The sequence below is a fragment of the Pogoniulus pusillus genome, chromosome 19 (genome assembly GCF_015220805.1).
Source record: "Pogoniulus pusillus isolate bPogPus1 chromosome 19, bPogPus1.pri, whole genome shotgun sequence".
Classification (NCBI taxonomy): Eukaryota; Metazoa; Chordata; class Aves; order Piciformes; family Lybiidae; genus Pogoniulus; species Pogoniulus pusillus.
In genome coordinates, this window is record NC_087282.1 from 20,077,027 (window position 1) to 20,104,342 (window position 27,316).

General features: G+C 41.8%; 1 protein-coding gene across 4 annotated transcripts in view; it reads right to left on the minus strand.

Annotated features, from left to right (window-relative positions):
* AFF2 (ALF transcription elongation factor 2) overlaps positions 1–27,316 on the minus strand; it is a 357,624-nt gene that overhangs the window by 131,271 nt on the left and 199,037 nt on the right. For 3 of the 4 annotated variants that reach the window (XM_064159590.1, XM_064159591.1, XM_064159589.1), the window contains exons 5-7: positions 11,625–11,711; positions 8,843–8,879; positions 8,535–8,586 (exon numbers count right to left, since the gene is read on the minus strand). In XM_064159590.1, the coding sequence (XP_064015660.1) occupies positions 8,535–8,586; positions 8,843–8,879; positions 11,625–11,711 (176 nt within the window). The remainder of the gene's footprint in view (positions 1–8,534; positions 8,587–8,842; positions 8,880–11,624; positions 11,712–27,316) is intronic. The other variant, XM_064159592.1, reaches the window with a different exon arrangement.

The following is a 27,316-nucleotide window of genomic DNA, read 5'->3' on the forward strand; positions in this document are numbered from 1 at the left end:
AAGATCTTTTCGTGATGCACGTTGACTAAACAAGACCTTCCAGCAAGTGACAATTCCCTGAAAGCTAAACTACCTTGAGATTTTGTTTACTAGTTTTATCTTGAGGGATAAAAAGCTCCTGTGGAAAACTGGGAAAGAACTTTTTATTTGCTATTTTTCTAGGCCCCTTCTTGTTTGGTTTTTTTTTTTCCATAACATGGATTTTAATTAAGCAATTGGTTTGCACCTACTGGAGTAGGCATCTCCCTCCTCCTTCAGGGCCCCTTCATTTTTTAGGGAAGCTACAATTACAGCACTAGGAAAGCCTCGTGCATTCTTCCAAGACTCAAGAATGCCAGTGAGGGAAGCATCTCTTCCTCCAGGAACTCAGAATGGTAATTAGCCCAGCAGTGGGGAATAGTTTCCTTTTTCACCATTTGGAAGGACCTATTTGTAAGGTAAAGCTATTTTGAATCTGTGGCTCCAAGGGCTATCCAAGACAGAGGATAATGCAGTGAGCATGGCCTAGCCCCATGGGGTGCTGTGAGAACTTCACTTCATAAAAAATAAGCCCTCTGGCCAGAAAATTGATAGGCTTTGGAGCCCTGCTGAGCCCTCAGCCCAAAGGATAATGGTAGCAATATAAGTTCCTCTGGATGGAGAGTGTAAAGGTGAGAAAAATGTGGTGGATTATTGGCGTTGTCAGAAGGATTCAGAGGAAAGATGCAAAGGATTAGGTTGTGATATTAGGAAAAGTGGCTGTTGGTCTTACCTAGGATATTTAGGATACAAATTGGAAGTTTCAAGCCCGCTCTGGTATTACGAATGCCAAGATTTCTGGCAAACTCCATCCTTCTTTCAAGCTTATCACCTATTTCCGATTATGACTACTTTGCAGCATGGTGCAGATGAATCTGAGTGACAATTTTCTCAGTTTGTCTCATGCTACTGAAGTCCACAAAGCCAGTAAAATATGACAGTAAGAATGAAAGAGACTAATGTGAAGAGCATCAGGAAGAGCGCGCGAGAGAAACAGCTTGGCTTTGAACCTGAAATTTAGTGACAGGTCAGAATTAAGACAAAAGGGAGCAGGGTGAGGTCCAAATTTTGGTGGCCAGAAACCCAAGTATGAAATTAGTTCACATGCATTTTATCATCAAGCCTGCATCTTGCAAAACAAATGGGTAGGAGAGCTATTACGTGTGGTGAGCACCTCTGCTTTATCACAGTATCACAGTATCACAGTATCATCAGGGTTGGAAGAGACCTCACAGATCATCAAGTCCAACCCTTTACCACAGAGCTCAAGGCCAGACCATGGCACCAAGTGCCACGTCCAATCCTGCCTTGAACAGCTCCAGGGACGGCGACTCCACCACCTCCCCGGGCAGCCCATTCCAGTGTCCAATGACTCTCTCAGGGAAGAACTTTCTCCTCACCTCCAGCCTAAATCTCCCCTGGTGCAGCCTGAGGCTGTGTCCTCTTGTTCTGGTGCTGGCCACCTGAGAGAAGAGAGCAACCTCCTCCTGGCCACAACCACCCCTCAGGTAGTTGTAGACAGCAATAAGGTCTCCCCTGAGCCTCCTCTTCTCCAGGCTAACCAATCCCAGCTCCCTCAGCCTCTCCTTGTAGGGCTGTGCTCAAGGCCTCTCCCCAGCCTCGTCACCCTTCTCTGGACACGCTCAAGCATCTCAATGTCCCTTCTAAACTGGGGGGCCCAGAACTGAACACAGCACTCAAGGTGTGGTCTAACCAGTGCAGAGTCCAGGGGCAGAATGACCTCCCTGCTCCTGCTGACCACACCATTCCTGATGCAGGCCAGGATGCCACTGGCTCTCTTGGCCACCTGGGCACACTGCTGGCTCATGTTCAGGAGGGTATCACTCAGCACCCTCAGATCCCTCTCTGTCTGGCTGCTCTCAGCCACTCCGACCCCAGCCTGTATCTCTGCATGGGGTTGCTGTGGCCAAAGTGCAGCACCCTGCACTTGGAGCTATTGAACCCCATCCCCTTGGACTCTGCCCATCTGTGCAGGCGGTCAAGGTCCCACTGCAGAGCCCTTCTGCCCTCCAACCCAGCCACATCTGCCCCCAGCTTGGTGTCATCTGCAAACTTGCTGATGACTGACTCGATGCCCTCATCCAGATCATCTATGAAGATGTTAAAGAGGATGGGGCCCAGCACAGATCCCTGAGGGACACCACTAGTGACAGCTGCCAGCTGGATGTGGCACCATTCACCACCACTCTCTGGGTCCGGCCCTCCAGCCAGTTCCTAACCCAGCACAGAGTGTTGCCATCCAAGCCATGGGCTGACAGCTTAGCCAGCAGTTTGCTGTGGGGGACAGTGTCAAAGGCCTTGCTGCAGTCCAGATAGACCACATCCACAGGCCTCCCCACATCCACCAAGCGGGTCACCTGATCATAGAAGGAGATCAGGTTAGAAAGGCAGGATCCTGACTTACATGTGAAGATTTATTGAGTACATTTCTTTTTCCAAGTGACTGTTTGAAGTCACATTGAAGTTCAGAAGTGACTCCATCCCACAGAAATGTAAACTGGGAGGTCAGTTTGAGACTGGCCCTAAGTCATGAAGGCACCACATATGTGCTGCCTGTGAAAAAGCTGTTTAAATACAGGGAAAACAGCGGCACAATTGCAATCTAACCAGTTGGCAAAATGGGAACAGACAGGGATACACCTCCTGAATCCAAACATGCTAATGTGTGTCGTTTACCTGTCTCTGCTAACACTGACACTTCAGTGGTCACAGTTCAGTGGTTGCATAGATTTGGTAGTGAGGCAGTAGTGCGTCCTACTTGAGAACATGCTATTTCAACTGCTACTCATTAGTTAGGGCAAATAAATGTTGAAATTTTAATAGGGGGTTATACAGTATCAGAGCAAATTCAAATGGTTCAGTGCTTGCTTGAGTTGCAATCAGCAACACTGGCAAGAATGCAGTTGGTTAGCTCGTTAGAGGCATTCTTAAAGGCAGTAATTATGTGAGTCTCTGATAGTCAAGAAAAATTACTCAACATTGATCAGCAAAATATAAGAGAATTAATTTAGTTCTGTTCCCACAATCTTTTAAACTGATTTATAAACATGTCAGGAGAAAGAGATCATGGAAAAGAATGTATTAGGAAATAACTTCATTTTGACAGGGAGGTTAAACTGTATGTGAGCCAGCTGAATAATGAAAACAAATTAAAAGTCTAATTTAGAAATTATTTTGAATAATGGGCTTATCTTCAAGGATACAGAGCTTTTAATTATGACACTGGATTTTAAACATATTTCACAGCAGCTGAAATGTTTCTCAAGTTTGCTTCTATAGGCAATTGTACAGAGGAAATTCTTGTTTGTTTTATTCCCCAGTACTTAGTACACTGCTCAAAGCAAAAAAAACTATGACAGTGAGGAGCAAAATGATTCAATCTTGACCATCATTGCTCCAAAGTGATGAATTTATGAGGCAAAAGCACGCTAAGCAAACTTCTAACTAACAAAACAAAACAGTGACTAGGAAAGATGAATGACATCTTATCAAAACAGACCCTTCTATTTTCATTTGCTATTTGTCCCTTTAATATGGTGCACTGGAGGTCTCTAAAGATTAATAGAGTTCCAATTACACGCCAGTGTTGTTTCACGTATCATAATTTGTACATGGCAGTGCAAGTTCCTTGTATTCATGACTTTCACAGTTTACCCAGAGGGAATATCTTTGGAACTTCCTACTTCTAACAAACAGGCAGTGCTTAGTCTAATGATTAAAGCCTGCCGCACGTACTAAGTGAAAATGAGTGTATGCTATAAAAGCAAGTAGGCTATCAACACTGTGGAATCAAGTGATGCTGCTATGCCTTCGTACGAGCCATTAAAAAGTGTAATTAGAAACTCTACAATTGGAGGTTCTTCAGTGTATTACATCTGGGCTGGATTGTGACTGGAGCTCAGATAGAAGGCTGGATACATAAGAAGAAATATTCTTCCTATTCCAGCTGCAGATGAATTTTACATTTCGGGTTCGTGCGATTGAACTGGCAATGATGCATCAACATTGAACGAATCCCAGTATTTTAAAACTGATTTTTTTTTTTCAAGGTGAAGGATTCATCAGTGCTTCTTGATTTGAATGTTCTGAATAACAGCATTACTTGTTGTCGCATTATCCAATATACAGTCCTTGGTGTAAAATCCTCTTGATGTCTGATTACTCCTCATAAGGACCTCATGCTGATTCATTTCAAACCGTAAATTACCTTTAATTCATAGCTTGAACATGCTGCCAATTTTTGTTTTCTGTGCTCCCAGGTGGTTGTCCCTGACACAGTAGAGAACTTCCAAAGAGCTGCTAGATACTTATGAAAAGTAGTTAGATGTCATGAAGCATATTTCCATTTTCAAACAGCCTTCCATCAAGTATTACGTTAATATTTGGGATTAGAAGAGTGCTGGTATTTACTGACATTTCTTTTTAGAACTGTGAAGTGAAATCCTGGCCCAGCTGAAACCAGTGGTGGAAAATCCTTGCTGAAATACCACAGAAAGCATTTTAGCTGCTTGTTTTGTCTGTTGAGCCCATTGCGTTTAGCTGCTGCTTAGCCTCAACACAGGTTGTGTATCATTAAGTACGGTGGGTAAGGAAACCTCTATAAAGATGAAATAAGCTGGTTTTGTTTGATCCATAAAAATCTCCTGCTCTAAATTTTTAATGGCTTCCGGTAGTTCACTCAGCCCATGAGAAAGGCCTTTTAATACTGTATTAATACAGTAAGTATAGGAAGTAATTTTATGACAGGGGAAGAATACCATTATGATTACATTCTTCTTTCTAGCTAGGCTTTTATGGAAACTACCCAAGACTACTCTGCAGCATGATTTCAAAACACAGGATGTGCTTGATTAAAAAGGTTTTGGGTAGTTGCCAACTGGACAGAGGCCAAATGCTAACAACCAAAACAGAACAAAAGGACTGTATGTCTGAGGATGACATACGCGCAATGGTAATTATATCACAGAAACCCAAGTGGTGAACTAAGTTCAGACGCTCAGACTCAGAAGCTGACAGAAAATTGGTTGCACCTTATCCGTTCCTACTTACTATGCTTTGTAATAATCAGAGTAGACTGGCTGAAAACTGGCTGCACAATACCCAGTGGAGGTTTACAGTGAACTTGAAATTACTAAAAAAGGAAGCCAAGTGTTGTAGTTTTATACAGCCTGGCTTTGGCTATAAAAACTGACCAGGTACACACACGTGCACACATCAGTGCTCAAAATTTCATTGTCAAGATTTTTGAGTGGAAATAAAGATCTGAATTTAGTTATGTGCACAATACTCATAGAATCATAGAATCAACCAGGTTGGAAGAGATCTCCAAGTTCATCCAGTCCAACCTATCACTCAGCCCTATCCAATCAACTAGACCATGGCACTAAGTGCCCCATCCAGTCTTTTCTTGAAGGTGCAACTTCAGTGCAGAATTCAGACAACATCTTAACTACTCTACCCTCTCTTTTACTTTCTACAAAGCATTAGAGATTAGCTTTCCCACCATGTGGATATAATAAAGTAGACTGAAATAGTATAGAGAAGATGAATGCTGTATTTCAGAATACTTTAATTAGACAAGACATGCATCTTCTATCCCCCTATAAAAACAAGACTTTGCAGGAGGTTGTCTCCATTTTTCCCTCTAGAAACATGTACCTGAAAGCTCAGATCACACAACCCTTTAGTTTGATCTTTCATGATGCCAGTGTTTCTACACTTGAATTCTATGATGACACACAGGAAGGTTGGCTGCTGAAGCAGCATGAGGCATCATGAAGGTAAATATCTTTGTTCTGCATATGTTGCTCAAATAGTCATGGGGTATCAGTGACATGGTGAATCCAAGCACATTACTACCAATTCCTATAGATCTCTAACAAAGCCAGTGGAACCTATAAGACTGTCACTAGAACCAATGGAAAAGGAAAATATAACTTAAGGTTCATCAGAATTGAATGCAAACGTCAAAAAGTTGCAGAGTATCTAGAAATGTGTCGAGGTTAAAAGGTATCTAACAAAGCACACAGATGAACAACCACAAATTCAGCCAGATTTGATCAAACTGAAATAATAGACAACAGAGCCTACTGACAAAATATATAAGGAATTGGTTAGAGATACAGTTTGGAATTCAGTAAGATCATGATGTGTGGTTGACAATGTAGCAACAAATGTTACTGGGGATAGGCTGCACTGTAATTTCATTCATGCACTTCAATACTACTGAAACTGACCAATGTTAGAAAGATTAAAACCTTCTGAATACAACTGCTATCTGATAAATACTGTATCATTAAAACACACAATGACTGCAGCAACTGTCAATCTATCAGGATTTATTTGGATCACACTATCCAACTCTACTTGACACTGTCACATCTTTCTATCCCACTCTGCTTTCATTTCATTATGTCCTCAAGTACTGTCATTCCCAGAGAAAGTGGTGGTAACTGCACATGCAGATCTAAAGAAACAAATTGGCCTCATAATACCAAGTCTCACAGTGGACTGCCTTCTAACCTCCCAAAGCCCTATGGAAATTCTTAGAAGCTGCCTTAACAATTTTTCTGCAGTAAAAGAGAAAAAGTGATAGTAATGGGTTAGCTGATCTTCATTTGGAAGCTAAAAATAAAAGTAGCTTTATTGCAGCTCTGATCTCTCATGTGTAAAATCTATCACCTACCATAAGAAGGCAGTTCATTGCAGCAGAAATCTGATTGATAGTACTGGAACTTTAGATCAAGCAGCAGAACAGAGAGCAACTGGTTCATAAAATGTACTCAGTGTCTTCAGGTTTTATATCAGGCTTCCTATAGAGAGCTTTGGTCCCATTAAATGCACTATATACCACTGAGCTCTGAAGCACTGTTCTTTTGAAATCCAGCTTATAACTATAAACCATGATTGACAAGTCTATTACTGTTGGTTACAAACTATCGAAATATTGTATTTTATGGTATTCTCACTGAAATATTTTTCACAGTGGACTCCAAATACATTTGCTTTAGTAGAAAAACAATTTTAAGATGCAATTAAAAACAAACCAACTTTTTTTTTTATTATTATGGAACATATTTGATGTCAGCCTTGGATCACTTAGATGTTCTGCAACATGAATGAACCCATTTTGTTACCAAGAACAGTGAGTATAGTTGGCTAGATTCTTAATGCAAATGGAAATGAAAAAGCAAAAGGCAAACCCTAATTGGTTATCAAGTTTCATAAACAAAAGGTAGTCATGCCAATTAAACTATCATTAGCATTTCTATCCAATTCTCACCCACATTGAAGAAAGAAATTCTTTCATTTTTGAATTGAATTAGTTGTTTAACCATAATTCTATAAAGCTTTCCTCAACAAACTTAATTTTAATAAGTAGTCCCATGACTTGAGTTATGAGTAAAGAATTTGACCTTTAGAGTCTGGTGAGTACATCAATGGATTCAGCACCTACATCTGCTCTAGTCCTGCATCTCTTACATGGCCACAGACAAATCACTGAACTCCAGCAAGTCCTTTCTTGTACACAAATTTGCACTAAGAATCGCCATATTTAAAGTCATTTATATAAATAAATTTATAATTATTCTTTTCCACATTCAGTTTTCTTTCTCTATAGAGATTTACTTAAAACTGTGTCCTTCTAGATGAAGGGAATTCTGAAGCAATTTTAAATGAACATGTGTACTTCCACAAATGGTACTTCAGATAGCGCAGTTCTGCATTCAGTAGTTTAAAACATTTGAACACTAAAAAAATAACAGCTCTGAACTAAAATCAGAGCCACATGTTCTCAGAAGTACAAAAAACAACAACCTCCTTTTCAAAGTTATTATTCAATTCCCTGTTTGTAAATTACTTTGAGATCCTGGACTAAAAGTGAAAAACAGTTCAGTCTCAACTCACTCCCTGCTATATTACCGCAGCCTTACACCAGGAAGCACACCGAAGAAGAAATGGTTTGACACTATGGGGAATTAGCTCTTCCATGATTTTAAACTGTCATATTTATAAATAATCTGTGATTTTCAGCTTTCTCAAAGTTTAAAATTCAAGAGCAGCTTTTCCACACCAGCTAAGAGAATCATTCTGTATGATGTGTTTTGCTCTCTCTCACTGTATGAATGTTAAAATTCCTGCATCATCTGTTCATTAGGTTGCATTTTCTATTGTAAGAGGCTTAGTATATGATGAGAGAAGCATAAAAGTGATTTAATTTTGGCAAGCTGTACAACTAAAATCAGCATTATTTCTGCTTAATAAACTCATCTTTCACACATATCTCTGTTAGCTAACGCTTAAAAAGAAGAAACAGTAATAAGCACTGAAAACATAAAACTGGTTTATGGCTCATTTTTAAGGACTACTGAGAGCACCTGAACACCAGGACAAGATTATGAGCAGATCTAGATTCTGGTTACCTTTGGAGAAATAAGCTCATTCTTTATGATATATTAAATATGAGATCTAAAGCTGGGAATAATGATACTTACGACTTTTGTGGCACTGACTTAGTTGCAACTTTTCCTGTTGGATCACTCCACTCTGCAAACAAAAGAAACACATTTCCAAATGTCAAAAGATTACTGTAGAATTAAAACGCATCCAAAGCTGTCAGCCCATCTAATTATACTTGGTTTCACAACATGCCACAATGCATAACATGTAATAAAAAGTGGAACTGATCTGCTTTAGCATCACAGAAATTACATTTTTTTAGCCTTTGTTTTAATGATGTTAAACAGGAAAAAACTCCAACAACCAAACCCTGCCTGTTAGAACTAGGATGAAAAAGACCTACTTTGTACATTGTATCCTGAGGTCAGATGTTGGGAGTCCTATAAAGAAGAACACACAAAATGTCAGCGTTAGTTAAATAAGATGAAGAAGGTAAGATGCATCTTGCTCTGCTACATTAAGGGCAGTGGTATGACACAAACAGGGATGGAGATGGTACAGGCAAGGAAGGGATCATGTGACTGTTAAGGCAGTGCCAGTGACATTAGTTTAAAGAAACCCATTAACTGTGGAGACAGAGCACCACTGAAGGGCCCTTTCGCAGTTCAGACAAGAGCTTGTCCTTAGCTGGTGCAAATATAGGCACCCCCTTTATGGAGTCACACACAGATTTATACCTGCAGTGGTCCCAGCCTTTTCCAGGCTTGGCCATGGATGTGTGCATGAGCCATCTACCATGTACCACCTAGACCCGTCATGAGTGGAACCATGTATTAAATTCAGCACCATTGCCTCTTTTGGTTTGGTTGGGTTTTGACCTCACTGCTTGGAAATACAGTAACCTTTTATTGATAGCCATTGTTTTGATTTGGACTGTGACACATGGGATTTAATAAAGATTCAGGGTGTAGATCATTGCCTGATGGAAACTGGTCCAAATCAAACTAAATCAATGGAAGTACAACAACTTTAAAACAGCAAAGAATCTGGTTTGTAACACTAAGCATGCTAATACCAGGATTCTTGGTGGCTCACAACTAAGCTGGTTCCTTAATGTCACCGTGTTTTCTTGCTCAGTTTTTCTCTAGGCTTTACAGTCTACAGTGCTTGTAATCAGCTTTCCTTCCAAGCAGAGTCTGATCACTGGAAATTAAGGTGTTATTTACAACCTGATCTTACAGCCAGGCACTACTTTGCTGGAAGTGTTAGTTCTGTAGGATGTTAAAGTCATTAAAGCCCTTACTGCACTTCCTCTTAGGGCATTATTAGTTCCTAATATTATAATGTGCTGTCAGTCAGTCCCTTGTGAAGTAAATCATGCCCTAAGAGTAAACATGGCACTTTACTTTTGAATGTCAAAGGGATAAATTGTTCTGATAAGTTTCACCTTTTTTATCACAGTTTTTAATACAGATTACTCATAAGGATACTTTTTCAAATTTAAAGCAAGAACTTCTAACAGTACCCTTCCCAGTTTATATGGCTGCAAAATCTAGCCACATTGTGTCTAAAATGTGTAATTTGGCTAGCTGGAATTGATTTAATGTGATGCTGTGAAGAGTCATTTCTGTTGTGTGTTTTAACTAGTGAACTTGGAAACATTTATGTGCTTGCCTATTTCCTGAAATGAAAGCTCAAAAAGCAGTATTTTTTTAAATCTAATTTATATTTGGTATTGAAGTGATATGGTCAAGGATTTCAGAATCAACATTTAACATGCTCAGAAATGAACTCTGATGTGGATCTTAAAAAGTTCAAAGCAAACTTAATAGAAACAGAAAAGCAACCCAAAACTTCAGCTTTTCTAAACCTATGCTTATACTGCTGCCAACGGAGACGCAGCTGTCTGCAGGACTTAGACCAGTTTCTGTAGGACTCATCAAAACCTGAGCACTAAATTAAGAGATGGTATAAATGAAATAAAAACAACAACCAAACAACAACCCACCTTCTAGTGCTCTATTCTAACTGCATTCAGACAGGTTTCACATAAATGGGTACAACTGACTTTAACTCAACTTGCAATGAAGATTATATTCTCGTATGATTATGATTTCAGATGTTCAATGCTGCAGCAGTTAACTGCAGTGCTAATGGCAGTGCTAGAGCAGTAACCATCACTTTCCATTAAAATAAGGTGTTTTGGACACTGGCTTTGTTTGTTTTTTTAAGGAGCCACAGATACTGCTAATCTCATATGGTTTCCAATTAAGTATGGTGGCTGTGTTTCAGGCATGGGAATATCTGCCAAACAGATAAAATCAGTATGAGGAAAATCACATTCCAGGTTTTAAACCAGGGCATGATGGTTTGAACCATAATGTTAAGCAGCAGCATTTTTTTTTAAGTTATAAGAAACTTTTATCTAGCTCCACATCAACTGGTGAAGATTTCTCACCCTGAGAAAGTTCTCCCCTTCCCCAGATATCATCATCTCACAGTTGTAGAGGTCCCAGCAAAAAATTCCTCTGGAAATGATAGCCCTGAGTATGAGCTCAATCTCTTAACAGTGCTACCAGAACTATAAGCTAGAAGGCAGCAGCAGAATCTGGGCTAAAGGCACATTCAAATCATACAACTGAATGGTTCACTGGGTATGAGGTGAACTGCAGGTACTCTACAGGCATGTGCTCTGGAGGTGCAAGTGCTGAGTGCTTGCTTTTTCCAAGGCCAATACAGAGGATCACACTGTGCAACTTTGTGTGCCATTGGAGTAAGCACTGAGACAGATGCCACAACACTGCTCAGATGCAGGATCATTTTAACTCACCATAATGTGACCGTGCAGCCTAAGCCTCATGATGCAATCAAACCACTAAGTAGGAACAAATGACCATTTTAGCCTTTGTATTGCACAAATAATAATAGAAGAAAATCAACCAAGCAAAATTGTACTTGATGTAGAAAACCTTGTAACAACAGAGATAAAGTTCACTTTGCTTCCACTGTGACTTCTACAGCTTTAAATAAGCAACAGTCTGATTAGGAATTTTCAACTAAAAGAAAGCCTTAGAAAACTAAAAAAGCCTTAGAAAATTGAACCAATTACAAAAATTAACTCTCCAGCAAAGGACATTCAACAGAATAGAATGTTAATCAGGTCACTGGTAATAGCCTACTTGTACCTTGCTTGGGATAGAAAACTTGGTCTGCTCAGCCTTGCCTGGAGTGTGAATAGCGGTAAGAGGAGGAGGCCAGGAATGGGTCATCTCCTAGGGAAGAAAAAAGACATGTTTTTGAAAACAAATTAATGTTTGTATGGAAGAAAGAGAGAAAAAAAAAAAGATCATGTATTCTCCACTGAGCCTGGAGATGCAATTGATTAAGGAAGCATCACCACTCATCCTTATGTGGTAGATGGAATGAGGGTAAGAACGGGTTTTACTCTCAAAAATGTTGACTATCTGTGGCAGCTAACTCCACATTTGTGATCAGCCTGTCAATCTGTATGAATGAAGCCATCACAGGTACAGAACAGGGTTTTATCTGCAAAGCCCAAGCAGGAAGGGCATCCCTCCTGTACTGCACTGGATGCAACCCTATCTAGGATTGCATGGCAGCCACATGCAACCCTACTCAAGGTTGTATAGCAACAAAGTAAACCAAGTTCAGAAATAGGTGGAGTGGGTTTGTTGCACAGACGTATGGTGTAGAAGAGAGCAGGGACAGTGTCCTATGGACCAAAGCACCTTCTTGTAGTACTGGTCACGGCACCAGAGCACTACTGATTCCATTTTAAAATGATGGACTAAGAGATTAGGTGATTTGCATAGGGTTGCACAGAAAGCACATGCTTAACTAGGAAATCTAGGTCTCCAGTGAAGACTACCTTCAAAGAAACCACTTGGATGCCTATGTGTCCTGTTCAATGTCTTTACTGATGATCTGGAGCAGGGGGTTGAGTCTAGCATCAGTAAGTTTGCGGATGACACCAAGCTAGGAGCAGGTGTCAATCTGTTGGAGGGAAGGAGAGCCCTTGCAGAGGGACCTTGACAGGCTGCATGGGGGGGCAGAGGCCAGTGGATTGGGATTTAACGAGGTTAAGTGCAGGGTTCTACACTTTGGCCACAACAACCCCAAGCAGCACTACAGGCTGGGGACAGAGTGGCTGAGAGCAGCCAGGAAGAAAGAGACCAGGGGGTACTGGTAGATAGTGCCTGAACATGAGCCAGCAGTGTGCCTAGGTGGCCAGGAGAGCCAATGGCATCCTGGCCTGCATCAGGAAGAGTGTGGCCAGCAGGACAAGGGAGGTTATTTTGCCCCTGTACTCAGTACTGGTCAGGCCACACCTTGAGTGCTGTGTCCAGTTCTGGGCTCCTCAATTCAAGAGAGATGTTGAGGTACTGGAACGTGTCCAGTGAAGGATGATGAAGCTGCTGAGAGGCCAGGAACACAAGGCCTATGAGGAGAGGCTGAGGGAGCTGGGGTTGTTTAGCCTGGAGAAGAGGAGGCTCAGGGGTGACCTCATTGCTGTCTACAACTACCTGAAGGGAGGATGTAGCCAGGTAGGGGTCAGTCTCTTCTCCCAGGCAACCAGCAACAGAACAAGAGGACACAGTCTCAAGTTGTGCCGGCTGGATGTTAGGAGGAAGTTCTTCCCAGAGAGAGTGATTGGCATTGGAATGGGCTGCCCAGGGAGGTGGTGGAGGCACCATCCCTGGAGGTGTTCAAAAGAAAAGACTGTATGAGGCACTTAGTGCCATGGTCTAGTTGATTGGATAGCGCTGGGTGCTAGGTTGGACTCAATCTTGGAAGTCTCTTCCCATCTGGTTGATTCTGTGATTCTGTCTGACACACCAGCAGAAGAGCCAGTGCACTCTCTGCTTCTTTATGCTGAGGCTGAACTCAGTGTGGGTTTGTGTTCACAAGAGGAGGAAATCAGTCAAATAGAGACACTGCCAAAGTATTGTTTCAGGAAGGGCTTGTAATTGCCCTTCTAATGAGCATGTTTTACAGTAGATGCTGCTCTATTCTCTCTTATCTTTGCTTTTAATTTAATAAATATTCAGAGTTGCAGCAATGATTTTCTTTGGCAACCTGTTATATATTCACTTGGTTGTTTCTCTTTGCCTACAAAGCCACCCACTGTGTACCAACTCAGAGGGCTTAAGTGTAACCAAATCTGCCAATCTCCCATATTGGGGACATCTTAACATAAAATAATAGGAAAAGGAAAAAATTACTCTGCTATCATTTAAGAAAACTCAATTACAAGCTAAGAAATCCTGAATCTACTGAGGTCAGAAGCAGAAGTCAACTTCAGGGAGGTTAGGACTATCTGATCTATGTGTCTGAGTGACCTTGTGACTTTCAAAGTCTATTACAATAGTACAAGCCAGGTACAGTGAAGCATTTCAATTGTCACTGTATTAAAATTAATCAATAGAAAATTCCAGATAGGATCATACATGAAAACCAACACAGCTACTCAACACTCAGAGTATAAGCATGCATAGGTGGTCAGTGCATAGCAACTTAAAGAAACACACCTACATCTGCCTACAGATTAAGTCCCACAGCACTGCTGACCAAAGAACTTTGAATGATCATAAAGTTTTGAGTTTACCTCAAAATGTGTGGGCAGCAACCCCATACTGACCACCCCACAGCGGCACATTACACTCACACAGAGCACTACTGAGCTGCTGAATCACATGCAAAAATGGCACTGCACTGTTTTCAGTGAAAGGACAAAACCCTAACCCCACATCCTGCAGAGATGTGACCTTCTGATTAACTCTCTTCTACTCTGTTCCTTAAGTACACGCACATTACTTTGGAGAACCAGAAGAAAGGATGTCATTTGTTTAATCATCCACATGACTTCACCACGTTTTGCTGTTCCAGTTTCTTTTGGAAGTCCCTCATGGTTAAGTACTTGCTAAGCTCTATGTTGTCCAACTTGTGAAATCTGATATATCTACCTTCTAACATATTATGACTGTAAAGAACCACACAGACTCTGCATGCTGTGCATGCATCCATTAAGTTGTGTAGATAAACATCTTGGTTTGTAAATACCTAGGAAAGTAGACAGGGGATTGCATTAGTATTTTTTTTTCCCCAGGAAAAGTTAAAAAAAAAAACAACAAACCAAACTTTAATCAATCCAAATTTGGAAGTATTTAGAAATTCCTGGAAGTAACAATAATAAAACCCAGCATATGAAACGCTTTAAAGAGGAATTTAATGGAAACAAAGTAATCCCACAAAATTGAGTTAGGATTTATTTTCACATGGTTTGGACTTAAAATAATTCCAAAATCATGTTAACTGTTGGAGAGGGGAGATGACTGCTATGGAAGCGTGGATTTTTTTAGAGACCTGGAGATTATATGAGAAAGTAAACCTGCACAGTTTGTTGGCTTAAAAGTCACTGTGGTCTTCTGATGTAGTAACATCAGGCATCCTCCTTTTTGAAAATGATTTAAACATTGCTTTAATTGACTCCATGTGCTTTATTTATTCCAGCAAGGCACGCTCATCCTTTTAGCTAAGCCTGGCTTTTTCAGCTATAAAAGCCTGCAGGTAAGTAACTAAGAAGGACACATGCAGACACAATCTAATGAATCACCAAAAACACAAATACTCCAAGCAAATCTTTTAGGGGAAGCAGAGGTACAAGGCCAAATCATGTGGAAGAAGGGGACTAAGGAAGCATTTAAACTTGCAAGTTTCTAAGGAAAAGGTCAGAGCGAGAGAATTCAGTACAAGGAATATGGGGCAGATGGCAAATAGCTTTACAAAACCAGTCCCTAAAATTAATAGCCACCTTCAAGATTTATTTCCTTTCTCTGTATTTCATTTTTCCATCATTTCCTTCTTGTTCAAAATAAAGTGTGCAGTGCTTTCAAATACAGATAAAAGCACTGAGCTAGGCTCTAAGAGGTCATTATGAAAAAAAGCAGCTAAACTATGTTCTCTGTGCTTCTACTGAGGCAGTAGAGCCTCCCTATGGTTTATTCTGCTCAGCCTGATCTAATTTGAAGTCTCCCAAGATAAGGGGCTCATGCTACTTCTCTTAGGAGAAGTGATGGGAGACTTGAGAACAGTCTTCAAATACAGAAGGACCTATTCTCTCATGTTATGGTGGATATGAACTTAAGCTGCAGCCAGAAAGATGCCAGTTAAACATAAGAAAAAGCTCCGTAATGGTAAGGACCATGCAGCATTGAAACAGATTGTTCAGAGAGCTACACAGACTCTATCTTTGGAGCAAGGCACCTAAGAAGAGATCAACAGATGTCAGTCCTGAATGGCTTAGGCAGGACTGATTACTGCATTGGGACAGTGATGTATAGTAGATGATGAGATTCCTAAGACCCTTCCCGGCCCTTTTTCCTGGTCTGTAGTTTGATAGATCTCTGATGGTCAAACACTGCCCTTAGTACCTCTCTTGTGAACAGCAGATGCACAAAGAGTCAGAAGAAAACAACAATCCACATGCTTTTCTTCTGTGGCATTAGAATGCACAAAGGCTGTTTCAGGACCGATACTTTGCCCAAATCATTAGAGGGCAGCCAGAAGAGCAGTGCTGCTCACATGGTGAGCAATAAAGGCAGTCCAAGGCCACTGCTGCTAAAGATGCCTTATCTGTGGTAGTCTCTCTGTCAAAAGAGAGTCAGAGATACTCTGTCCCTCTGTCAAAAGGACTTGCCAGTCCTTTTAACTCTTAGCTAAATCTTTTGCTGTAAACTTTTTTCAGTTTTTGGTTACACAGTGTGCTAGAGCTGCACTCAGAGAAAAAAAAAAGCATGATGAATACATATTCCAGGACTGTTACAGACTTGATGTTACAGCTGGTGCTAAGCAACCTACTGCCTTGATGGAATAAAGATCACCAAGTGATTTACCATTTATTAAAGACTCTATTAATGATTTATTTATGTTTTATTAACAATTTATCAATGTAATCTCAATAAAAAGCATGTCTTGAGTCACAGTATCTTTTTGATATCTGCATTTATAGAAACCTGATCAAACTCTCCCTGCTAGGAAGCCAGTAATGCATAAGGGGTAGCCACATTTTATATGTGATGCATACTGAATCAAAAACCATCTCAACCCATTTAATATTTGAGGATATAGCTAAGAAAAGAATTAATATAAAGATACGTAGTTATACATGGACAAGTAAATGACATTAAAGCCTAAAGGAATACATGGGCTGGTTTTCATTCATATTCCTTATGAAACAATGGAAAATTCGCACCAGCAGTTGGGAATATCCTGACCAGTAATATGTCCTGCTTTATACTGACCCAAAGGACTCCTGATGAAGGAATTTTCACACATTGTCAGTATTGGCAGGGACATGATAGTTAAAATAATTAATAGAAACACAGAATCATAGAATCAACCAGGTTGGAAGAGACCTCCAAGATCATCCAGTCCAACCTAGCACCCAGCCCTAGCCAGTCAACCAGACCATGGCACTAAGTGCCTCATTCAGTCTTTTCTTGAAGACCTCCAGGGATGGTGACTCCACCACCTCCCTGGGCAGCCCATTCCAATGCCAATCACTCTCTCTGACAAGAACTTCCTCCTAACATCCAGCCTAGACCTCCCCCAGCACAACTTGAGACTGTGTCCCCTTGTTCTGTTGCTGGTTGCCTGGGAGTGGAGGCCACCCCCCACCTGGCTACAATGTCCCTTCAGGTAGTTGTAGACAGCAATGAGGTCCCCCCTGAGCCTCCTGTTCTCCAGGCTAAACAACCCCAGCTCCCTCAGCTTCTCCTCACAGGGCTGTGCTCCAGCCCCTCACCAGCTTTGTCACCCTTCTCTGGACACTTTCCAGCACCTCAACATCTCTCTTGAATAGAGGGCCCCAGAACTGGATATGCATTTTATTATGTGCTTCACCACTTCAGAAAATTCTCAGCACCAAAGGCATATCGCATCATTTTTCCTGTAAGGGGAAGAAAACAAAACAAACCTCCCTCCTTGGTGGGCTGACTGCTTCCAAAAGAAAGCCAGTTTTTCTGGTCCAAATGTTAAAGCAGGAAGCTTTGTACTCATGCAAATGTTTTAGCAATTTTACTATCAGTGGCTAGCGCTCAGTACATATTTTTGGAGGAACAACGTGGTTGCATCTGCAACAATGCCTTTGTCATACAAGAATTCATTTTGATACTGTCCAAAAAACTATTAGAAAGCCATTTGAAGACAGAATGCATACATTTGTTAGTTTATCATTGAAAAGCCTGAGTTTATTTTGCAAAGGGCAATCATTTCCCTGACCATAATCTAAAAACACAGGCTTCATTTTGCGGGTTTTATCAATCACAGAAAATAAGTTCTCTTTTCCCAAGCGGGAATGGGATGCATTCCTTGTACTCTCATGGTAAATTAATAATACTTTCCCTATAAGGAGGAAGAGGAAGGGCAGATGAAAATTATATTCAGTGAAAATGAATACAGAAATTGCTGCAGAAGCCAATAGAGGTTGACTGTAAACTTTGTGGCATACATTTTCCTTTCCTCCTTTGTTAGCATTTGGAACTCCACAAAGAAAGTGATAGCAATATTGACATTTTCCTCTCAGTACTGCTTGCCTCCCATATACCCCACACTTGTCAGTATATTTTCCTCATACTGTACCTTCTGCAACTCATATTACTCAGGTCCTTTGCTTAGAGCATTTGGAAGAGAGAAAAAAGAAAAGGAAAATAATGACTGATCTACTCAATGCTCTAAACAGTCTTGTGTATCTGAAGAGAAACAATGCTTCGTTACAGTGAGAAGGTGTCTCAGCTCAACAAGCTGTTGCAGGGGAAAAGTAATGAAGCTACACCACACAAATTGGATTTCCAATTTGAGAAGTCTGACACAATCCTAAAAGTGAGCACGGTCTATACAATTGACATAGTCAAATAATTCACCTCCCTGCTGGTTCCTGGGCCCCAAATGGTCTGCACTGTGCCGATCCTAGCTCACTCCCAAGGCTCCTCTGTGAAAGGGCTTAGATAGTTCTTTCCAAAGTGGATCAAAATAATTTTCTTCAGAGTCCACCTCAGGAAAATTATATGGTTAAAAAGTATCTGGAATGTGGCTGACACTGTCAAGGATGGTCCTACAATTGGGTCCCATGCAGGTTATGTGCACTTGAGCACCTTCTCATGTAATGATCTTGGCATTTTGAAGTGCATGCAGCACAACTGCCTAAGGGTCCTACTACAGCATTCATATTTTGATAAGATTGTCCTTCTGGACAGACCTACTGATCAGTCAGGAATACGGAATGCCAGAATGGGTCAGACTGGAGGTCCAGGTCACTTGGGATGTTGGCAGCCAGGGTTAAGTACTGTGTTAGTCACAAAGTACTTCGAGAACACCAGAGCAATTCCAAGGGTAAAATCCTGATCCTCCATAATTACAAATCCTATCTGTTTAATACTGCATCCATAACTAAATATCAGTCAATACCAGATAACACCACTTTTAGAGTCCTACAAGTTAATAATACGCCCATAATTACTCAGGTACTTGCACTCACATGTACTAAACCCACTTCCAGCAGCTAGGCAACCTTCATCTCTCCCTCTCAGCAACTAAATGAATGATTTCATTGCCCAACACACAACACCACAGCCTTGCTGCGGACAGTACGGCCAATGCAATACCTCCTGTTCTTGGCAGCTCCTCATCCCCACTGAGAAGCACAGCCATATCCCATTGGTTTTATTTATTCAAAATGATCCTTGTTGGTAACCATCTCCAGGGATGGCACATCTAATTTTCATGCAGGTCCCAAGAGATAGGAAGTATGCACCGAACTGTTAAATACAACATAATATCCTGGCAGTACAACAGTATAATATAAACAAAAGCACAATAAGTAATAAAAAGCTAATTCTTTCAAAAGTTACTAATACCAACATATAATTTCATCTCTGCAATTTAAAAAACATTGGCAACATTTCTTCAAGTAAATAAGCAACTGTGTTTTGAAACTATTCACTGCTGGCACTTGTTTAAGGGAATCTGGTAATTTGTTCCATCCATCCTGAGCTTCACAAGCAAAAAAGCATGTCTTGAATCGCCTGTTTTCTTCTCTGAAACTTAGGGTTCACACCAAGAGGAAAGCAGAACTATAATTTACAGTTACAAAACAAGACTGCACCTACCCTCAGGCACTCCACTGTGCACATTTATACAATACATTACACCATCTCCTTTACATTGCCAGATGCAATCAATTCATGCTTTTTTCATACCAAACACGAGCAGTGAATTATGTAGTCACATGACATGACCTTACCCATGTAATTTATTACAAAATGCTTTTAATTTCTGGAGCCATTTATGGCAACATTGTGGCAAATTCAGTATCAGGCAAAAATAAGTTATTACATTGCAAACCTTCTCATTCTGCGTGTTTAGCACATGAACTGCTGAAGTTTTGCATCGTGAACTGTTTTAGTCCCATGTAACCAGTTTATAACCCACATCTCAACAGTATGATGAAACTGAGTCTAGAAATCATCCTGAATATGAAAGCATCAACTTGTACCAGAAGACACCAGCTTTAGTCTTAAAACAGGAACATCAATTATCTCAAACAGAATATAGGGGGAAATTAAGGAACCAGGTTAGGCAACTTATTTCAGTTTAAAGCTGGATTCTTTTGCATAATCCATGGGTTGCTTTCATTAAAACTGGACTCCAAGTTGTTACTCATCAAATACAAAGAAATGAAGATACCACACACTGCTGCACAATACACATTGAATTCTTTCACAAAAGCTGGGATTCTGCCTTCAAAAACAAGACTGCCAGATCTGTTCTGCTTACCACACAAGCAGTATTTCAGCATGGCTTTTCCTAAGTGGGTGTGTCAGGATGGCATTTCTTTTTAATGTGATTTCTCTTACATGGTCTCATCAACACCTCAAGTGTAATGTCATTAAAACAGTGGCAGAGGGACAGTGAACGCCTATAAAAAAGCTTACAGAAGCTTCCTCTTTCACTCTTTCCTTTTCTTCATCCATGCTATGCTCTCCCTAACACGTGTCTCAGCTGAAAACTTGCTTAGCTCTTAGTGTTTTAAGAATGTGCTCTCCCCTGTGGAGTATGATTATCCTCCCAATGCCTACATCAGAGACTATGAATGCTTTGAGGGCAAAGACTGCCCCATATTCTGTCTGACGCAATGTGTAGGGCAGTGGTGGAACTCCTGAATACTGGCTGGAAATATGGAACAGTGAATATCAGCTGGAAAATCCTGGGTGGACAACATAGCCAGCCTGATTTGCATCCAGGAAGCCCTGGACAGTCAGAAAACGTAAAGCTGAAGCCTAACTATTGGATCCTCTAATTTGGCACATTGCTGTGGGGTTTTTTTTGTCTGGTTGTTTTATTTGTTTATGGTTTTGTTTGTTTTGTTTGGTTTGCAATGCTAAAAGCTTAGTATGCTTGCCCAAAAACAAACTATTGGTTCTAGCCTGTAACAGAGAGGCAGAATCCTTGTTGCCTTGACCCATTCATTTTCTACTCTTACAAAAAGACTTAAGCAGCCATCTGAAACTCTACCAGGTGACCTGGCATTTATTATAGTAATTCAAGCCTTTAGAAAAGAGCAAACATTTCAATCTGGATTTCCTTTTCCTCATTTGTGTGTCTTGAAGCAGGTCTGTTCCTGCATCTGTGTGTCCTGTAAATCATGCCAACGCTCCCCTTTGATCCACTCCTGCTAAGCAAACAGGTGTAGGAAAAAAAATGGACCTATGTTATAGAAGATGTTTTGATACAACATATACTTTTTGGCATGCCAGCCTTAGCCAAATAAACCATCTTAAAGAGTAAAGAAAAATGAAGCCAAAATACACTGAGGTCTTTTTTGATCTCCCTTAAGGTATGGAGGCTACAGAGTATTTCTAGTAGATAGAATTCCCACTGTCACATGCACACATTTGATTCCAGGTTTCCTGGCTCATTCCTTCTTACAAATCTAGTAAGTCTGAGGTTGGAAACATTAAATACTTGGAACTGCCACTAAGATATACGACAGCTGAGGGTGCTTGGACCCACACAGAGTGGTCCTAACATCTGAAATCAGCATGTTCAGACTACACAGCAGATTAATTGATCCTCCTTCCATGCCTGGATTTTTTAAAACCTTTGGACAATGAGCTACATTGAAGAAACTGACTCCTGAAAACTGACCAAAAAGGGCTAAGTCCATACCCTTCAACACTACACTGCTTTCTTTTTCTTCCCACAGGAAAATCAGTCAGTAGGACACAAAAGCCACAGCACTAAAAGGCAGTAAATTTGGTGTTTCAGCATTAAAAAAGTATACATACACATTACCAGACAATGACATCTATTATCTTGCTTCTAGATGGCCAAAAAAAAAAGACTAGCAGACTGTTTGTTAGTAATAGCTTATCAAGGGTCATATGAATAATCTGGAACAAACTTGGAGCAAGCCCAAGAAAAGACCACCCAGCAGATCCATGGTTGCTAGTTAGCTCTAAGCAGTTAGTGCTATTTGCAACTCCAGCTGATGTCAAGCAGTGACAATCAGCAGCTATCGTACAAAGACAAACTGGAATAAACCTGCCAAAGAGTACTTTACTCTTTTTTTAGCACAAAGTGTAGGGTGCTGCACTTTGGCTACAACAACCCCATGCAGAGATACAGGCTGGGGTCGGAGTGGCTGGAGAGCAGCCAGACAGAGAGGGATCTGGGGGTACTGATTGATACCCACCTGAACATGAGCCAGCAGTGTGCCCAGGTGGCCAAGAGAGCCAGTGGCATCCTGGCCTGCATCAGGAATGGTGTAGCCAGCAGGAGCAGGGAGGTCATTCTGCCCCTGTCCTCTGCACTGGTTAGACCACACCTTGAGTCCTGTGTTCAGTTCTGGGCCCCCCAGTTTAGGAGGGACATTGAGATGCTTGAGCATGTCCAGAGAAGGGTGACGAGGCTGGGGAGAGGCCTTGAGCACAGCCCTACGAGGAGAGGCTGAGGGAGCTGGGATTGGTTAGCCTGGAGAAGAGGAGGCTCAGGGCAGACCTTATTGCTGTCTACAACTACCTGAGGGGTGGTTGTGGCCAGGAGGAGGTTGCTCTCTTCTCTCAGGTGGCCAGCACCAGAACAAGAGGACACAGCCTCAGGCTGCGCCAGGGGAGATTTAGGCTTGAGGTGAGGAGAAAGTTCTTCCCTGAGAGAGTCATTGGACACTGGAATGGGCTGCCCGGGGAGGTGGTGGAGTCGCCGTCCCTGGGGCAGTTCAAGGCAGGACTGGACGTGGCACTTGGTGCCATGGTCTAGCCTTGAGCTCTGTGGTAAAGGGTTGGACTTGATGATCTGTGAGGTCTCTTCCAACCTTGATGATACTGTGATACTGTGATACTGTATTATGATGTTCAAGCAATTACCAAAAGGAGTTGTTGATCTCACTTTGCTAGAGAGATACAAAGGCTAGAAGCAGCAACACTGCGTTCTTTTCGAAGGGTAACTTGCAAGTGAAAGACACCAGAAAATGACAACACTGCTGCAAAGGAGACAGAATGACACGTTTAGTCAGATTCCCAGTCAAGCCTTTTCAAAGAGCACAAGCAGTTTTAGTGCAGCATTCCTCAGGGTTCCTGTATTCTTTCAAACACGAAAGCTTTCTTGTAGTTTACACTTATCATATTAGAAAAATGTTAATGAGGAGATCATGACTTCTTTTAAAAGCAACAATGCCTCAACTGGCAAGAAAAAAAAAGGAGTGATAACTATTTTCATGGAAAGAAGCCTCCAGTGAACGTCTCACTGTTGAAACTGTGTTGTTTTTGTCTGAACTCAGCAATGACAAGAGGCTGCTCTTCAAAAAAATCTGAGTATCAGTTTCTACTCCATTGGTATAACATTCCTCTTTCAGAGAAACTGGCTGCTCAGACCTCAGAATGTAAAGACCAGGGACTCAAGAGGTTACAAATGATGAAATACTGGAGTAAGTAGGAAGGGATTAATTGGCTTGATTAAAAAAAACCACTACTGGGAATATTCTCCTGCAAACCAAACACAAGTTGGTTTTTTGGTTGGTTGGTTGGGTTTTTCCTTTTTCCTTCTTTATCCTCTGAGGTTCAGAAGAGTATTTTTAAAGGTTACTGTAGCTTGGGGTACACGGACAGCATATTCTTTAAGCAGGATATACCCACGGCAAAGAAATTAATGGACTACAAGCTCCAGAGGGGCCTCTAACACTCAGTGCTTGTGCAATAAATTCCAGCGGATCTCAAAGCATTCCTCACAAGAGATCAGTACCTGCTGTTTTCCAGTTTGGCTCCAGAAGTTTGGTCAGTGCCTTAAATCACCCACTCAGCTAGCAACAAATGCAGTAAACACTACTCCCCATTAGTAACCTATGCAAATCTCCCAGGTCCACGTGTGTCCACATTGCTCCCGTTTCACCCTGCAAAGTATTAGTAGATACTATTTCCACCTCCTTCACCACAAATATTTTCTTAGCCATTGCACAGAATGGAACAGAGGAAGCATTTAAAGAAAAGCTGTAACCTGGTAAGTATTTGGTTTCCAGTGATATCCACACTGGAGCTCTGGAAGACAACACAGTAACACTTGCAGCAGGTAGAATAAGCAGTGCATGCAGAATATGTTGTCCAAACTTCAGGTTTGTATGTCAATCATAGAATCACAGAAGGGCTGTTGGAAGAGACATCAAAGATCTAGCCTTGAGCTCTGTGGTAAAAGGTTGGACTTGATGATCTATGAGGTCTCTTCCAACCTTGGTGATACTGTGATACTGTGATCATATACTGCAACCCCCCTGCCATGGGCAAGAATGCCTCTCAACTTGACTTTGTAGCCCAGGGCCTCATCCTATCTGGCCTCCAAGGAGGGGGCACCCACAACCACTTTGGACAATCTATTGCAGAGTAGTAGTCACTTCTGTAGTTTGTACTCAGTCAAACAAAGGCCTTGATGCTTTTGAAATAAGAAAAGCATCTTCCTTTCAAATGCTACAACGTGACATTTTCTTCATCTGATTTCTGCAAAGCTAGGTGGGTGCCTGTATGACTGCTTTCCTTGGCATGACAGGAGCAAAAGAACAGTGTGGCCAGTAGGACAAGAGAAGTTATTCTTCTCCTGTACTCAGCACTGGTCAGGCCACACCTTGAGTACTGTGTCCAGTTCTGGGCCACTCAATTCAAGAGAGATGTTGAGGTGCTGGAAGGTGTCCAGAGAAGGGCAACAAAGCTGGTGAGGGGCCTGGAACACAAAGCCTATGAGGAGAGGCTGAGGGAGCTGGGCTTGTTTAGCCTGGAGAAGAGGAGCCTCAGGGGGGACCTCATTGCTGTCTACAACTACCTGAAGGGAGGTTGCAGCCAGGTGGGGGGTGGCCTCTTCTCCCAGGCAGCCAGCAACAGAACAAGGGGACACAGTCTCAAGTTGTGCCAGGGGAGGTATAGGCTGGATGTTAGGAGGAAGTTGTTGGCAGAGAGAGTGATCGGCATTGGAATGGGCTGCCCAGTGAGGTGGTGGAGTCACCATCCCTGGGGGTGTTCAAGAAAAGCCTGTCTGAGGCACTTAGTGCTATGGTCAGGTTGACTGGATAGGGCTGGGTGATAGGTTGGAGTGGATGATCTTGGAGGTCTCTTCCAACCTGGTTGATTCTATGATTCTATGAAAAAAAAAAAAAAAAGGTAAGAATCCATCATTCTGGTCAGATTTTCTAGCTATCCCACAGAATGGTTATGCAGCTGACAGAAGTCAATGTGGCAGGATCTACAGGCTAATTAAACAAATGTGACAATTCCAAAGTGCCTCCTACCCACAGCGTGCATTCTTCTCAAAGGTGTAGTGAAACTCCTGTGCTGTATTAAGAGGTTGAAAAGAACTTACATATTCAATGTAAAACACAATTACAAGCACAATTTGAAATGTATCACTAGAGTAGATTGGAAGTTCATCAGGTTTCTCAGAACATTAAATTCAATGACACGCTTTCCTTAAAGAAACGTTAGGAAGTCCCTATAGAAATAGATAAGCTGCAGTATGCCATGTAATTTAAAATATCTGATTGAGCCTTGCTTTTGCACAATTATAACACCAATAATTCCAGCTGAGGACCTCAATGCATTTTGCTAGCAACTAATTTAACTTCACAGCGCGATGGCAGTGTGGGTGAAGTTCTATTTCCTCATTTCATAGAAAGAGTCACTGTGGAGTGAAGGGGCATCTCAAGGTTACAGAGGAAGATTAAAGGTAGAATATTTTATCTGAGTCTACATATTCAAACATTTATTGAGAAGACGTTCAAAGAGTGGGGAAGATGGACCATATCAGTCTTTTACTGGCTGTAAAGTGTTGCATTCTACAGCCAAAACGATTTCACAGTATCACAGTATCACCAAGGTTGGAAGAGACCTCATAGATCATCAAGTCCAACCCTTTACCACAGAGCTCAAGGCCAGACCATGGCACCAAGTGCCACGTCCAGTCCTGCCTTGAACAGCCCCAGGGACGGTGACTCCACCACCTCCCCGGGCAGCCCATTCCAGTGTCCAATGACTCTCTCAGTGAAGAACTTTCTCCTCACCTCAAGCCTAAATCTCACCTGGCGTAGCTTGAGGCTGTGTCCTCTCGTTCTGGTGCTGGCCACCTGAGAGAAGAGAGCAACCTCCTCCTGGCCACAACCACCCCTCAGGTAGTTGCAGACAGCAATAAGGTCACCCCTGAGCCTCCTCTTCTCCAGGCTAACCAATCCCAGCTCCCTCAGCCTCTCCTCGTAGGGCTGTGCTCAAGGCCTCTCCCCAGCCTCGTCGCCCTTCTCTGGACACGCTCAAGCATCTCAATGTCCCTCCTAAACTGGGGGGCCCAGAACTGAACACAGCACTCAAGGTGTGGTCTAACCAGTGCAGAGTACAGGGGCAGAATGACCTCCCTGCTCCTGCTGACCACACCATTCCTGATGCAGGCCAGGATGCCACTGGCTCTCTTGGCCACCTGGGCACACTGCTGGCTCATGTTCAGGCAGGTATCAATCAGCACCCCCAGATCCCTCTCTGTCTGGCTGCTCTCCAGCCACTCCGACCCTAGCCTGTATCTCTGTATGGGGTTGCTGTGGCCAAAGTGCAGCACCTGGCACTTGGAGCTATTGAACACCACAAGTAAGAAGGAAGACACCTGCAGAAACAGACCCACTGGTTATGCTGCACAACAATCCTAAAGCCTACAGATCAGTGTAGGATAGATGTAAACTGTTCCCTACAAAAAGGTGGCTTCCAGAACTATTCTTTCTATAGAATAGCAGTAACTTAAGAAAGGTGATGACTGCAAGATTGTTTTCCCACATTAGGCTGTTTCCACAAACCCCATGGAGGCTGGCAAGACTGATAGAGTGTCATCACATGATTCTGTAACAGCAAAAGTGACTTGCTTATCAAGGAGGCTTCTCAGGAATAAATATTTCTTGGTACATTCTTGGCAGCTCTGTTGGTGTCTGTATTTTTGCCTTAAGAGAAAAGATTAGGAGTGACCTGGCTTAAATTTAGGCTGCAGTACATGAAGAAAATGACAACAAATATTGCTGGTACCTGCTGTAACACAATGTCTATGCTCATTTCCTCTGAAAATAACAATGCATTCCAAAATTCTACTGCCAGGCTTTATGCAGGTCATCTTTGCCCTGTTTTCTTTACTTTCCTTCGAAGAGCACAGGAGCAATCAACCACCAAAGGGTGCAGCATGGTGAGTATAGTTAAAGAAGTGAAACTGAGTATGCCTCAAGTACCTAGTCTCTTTATGGGAACCTCTCCCCCTCTCTCATTTCTATAGTTCCTTCCTTAATATGTTTTTATAACCA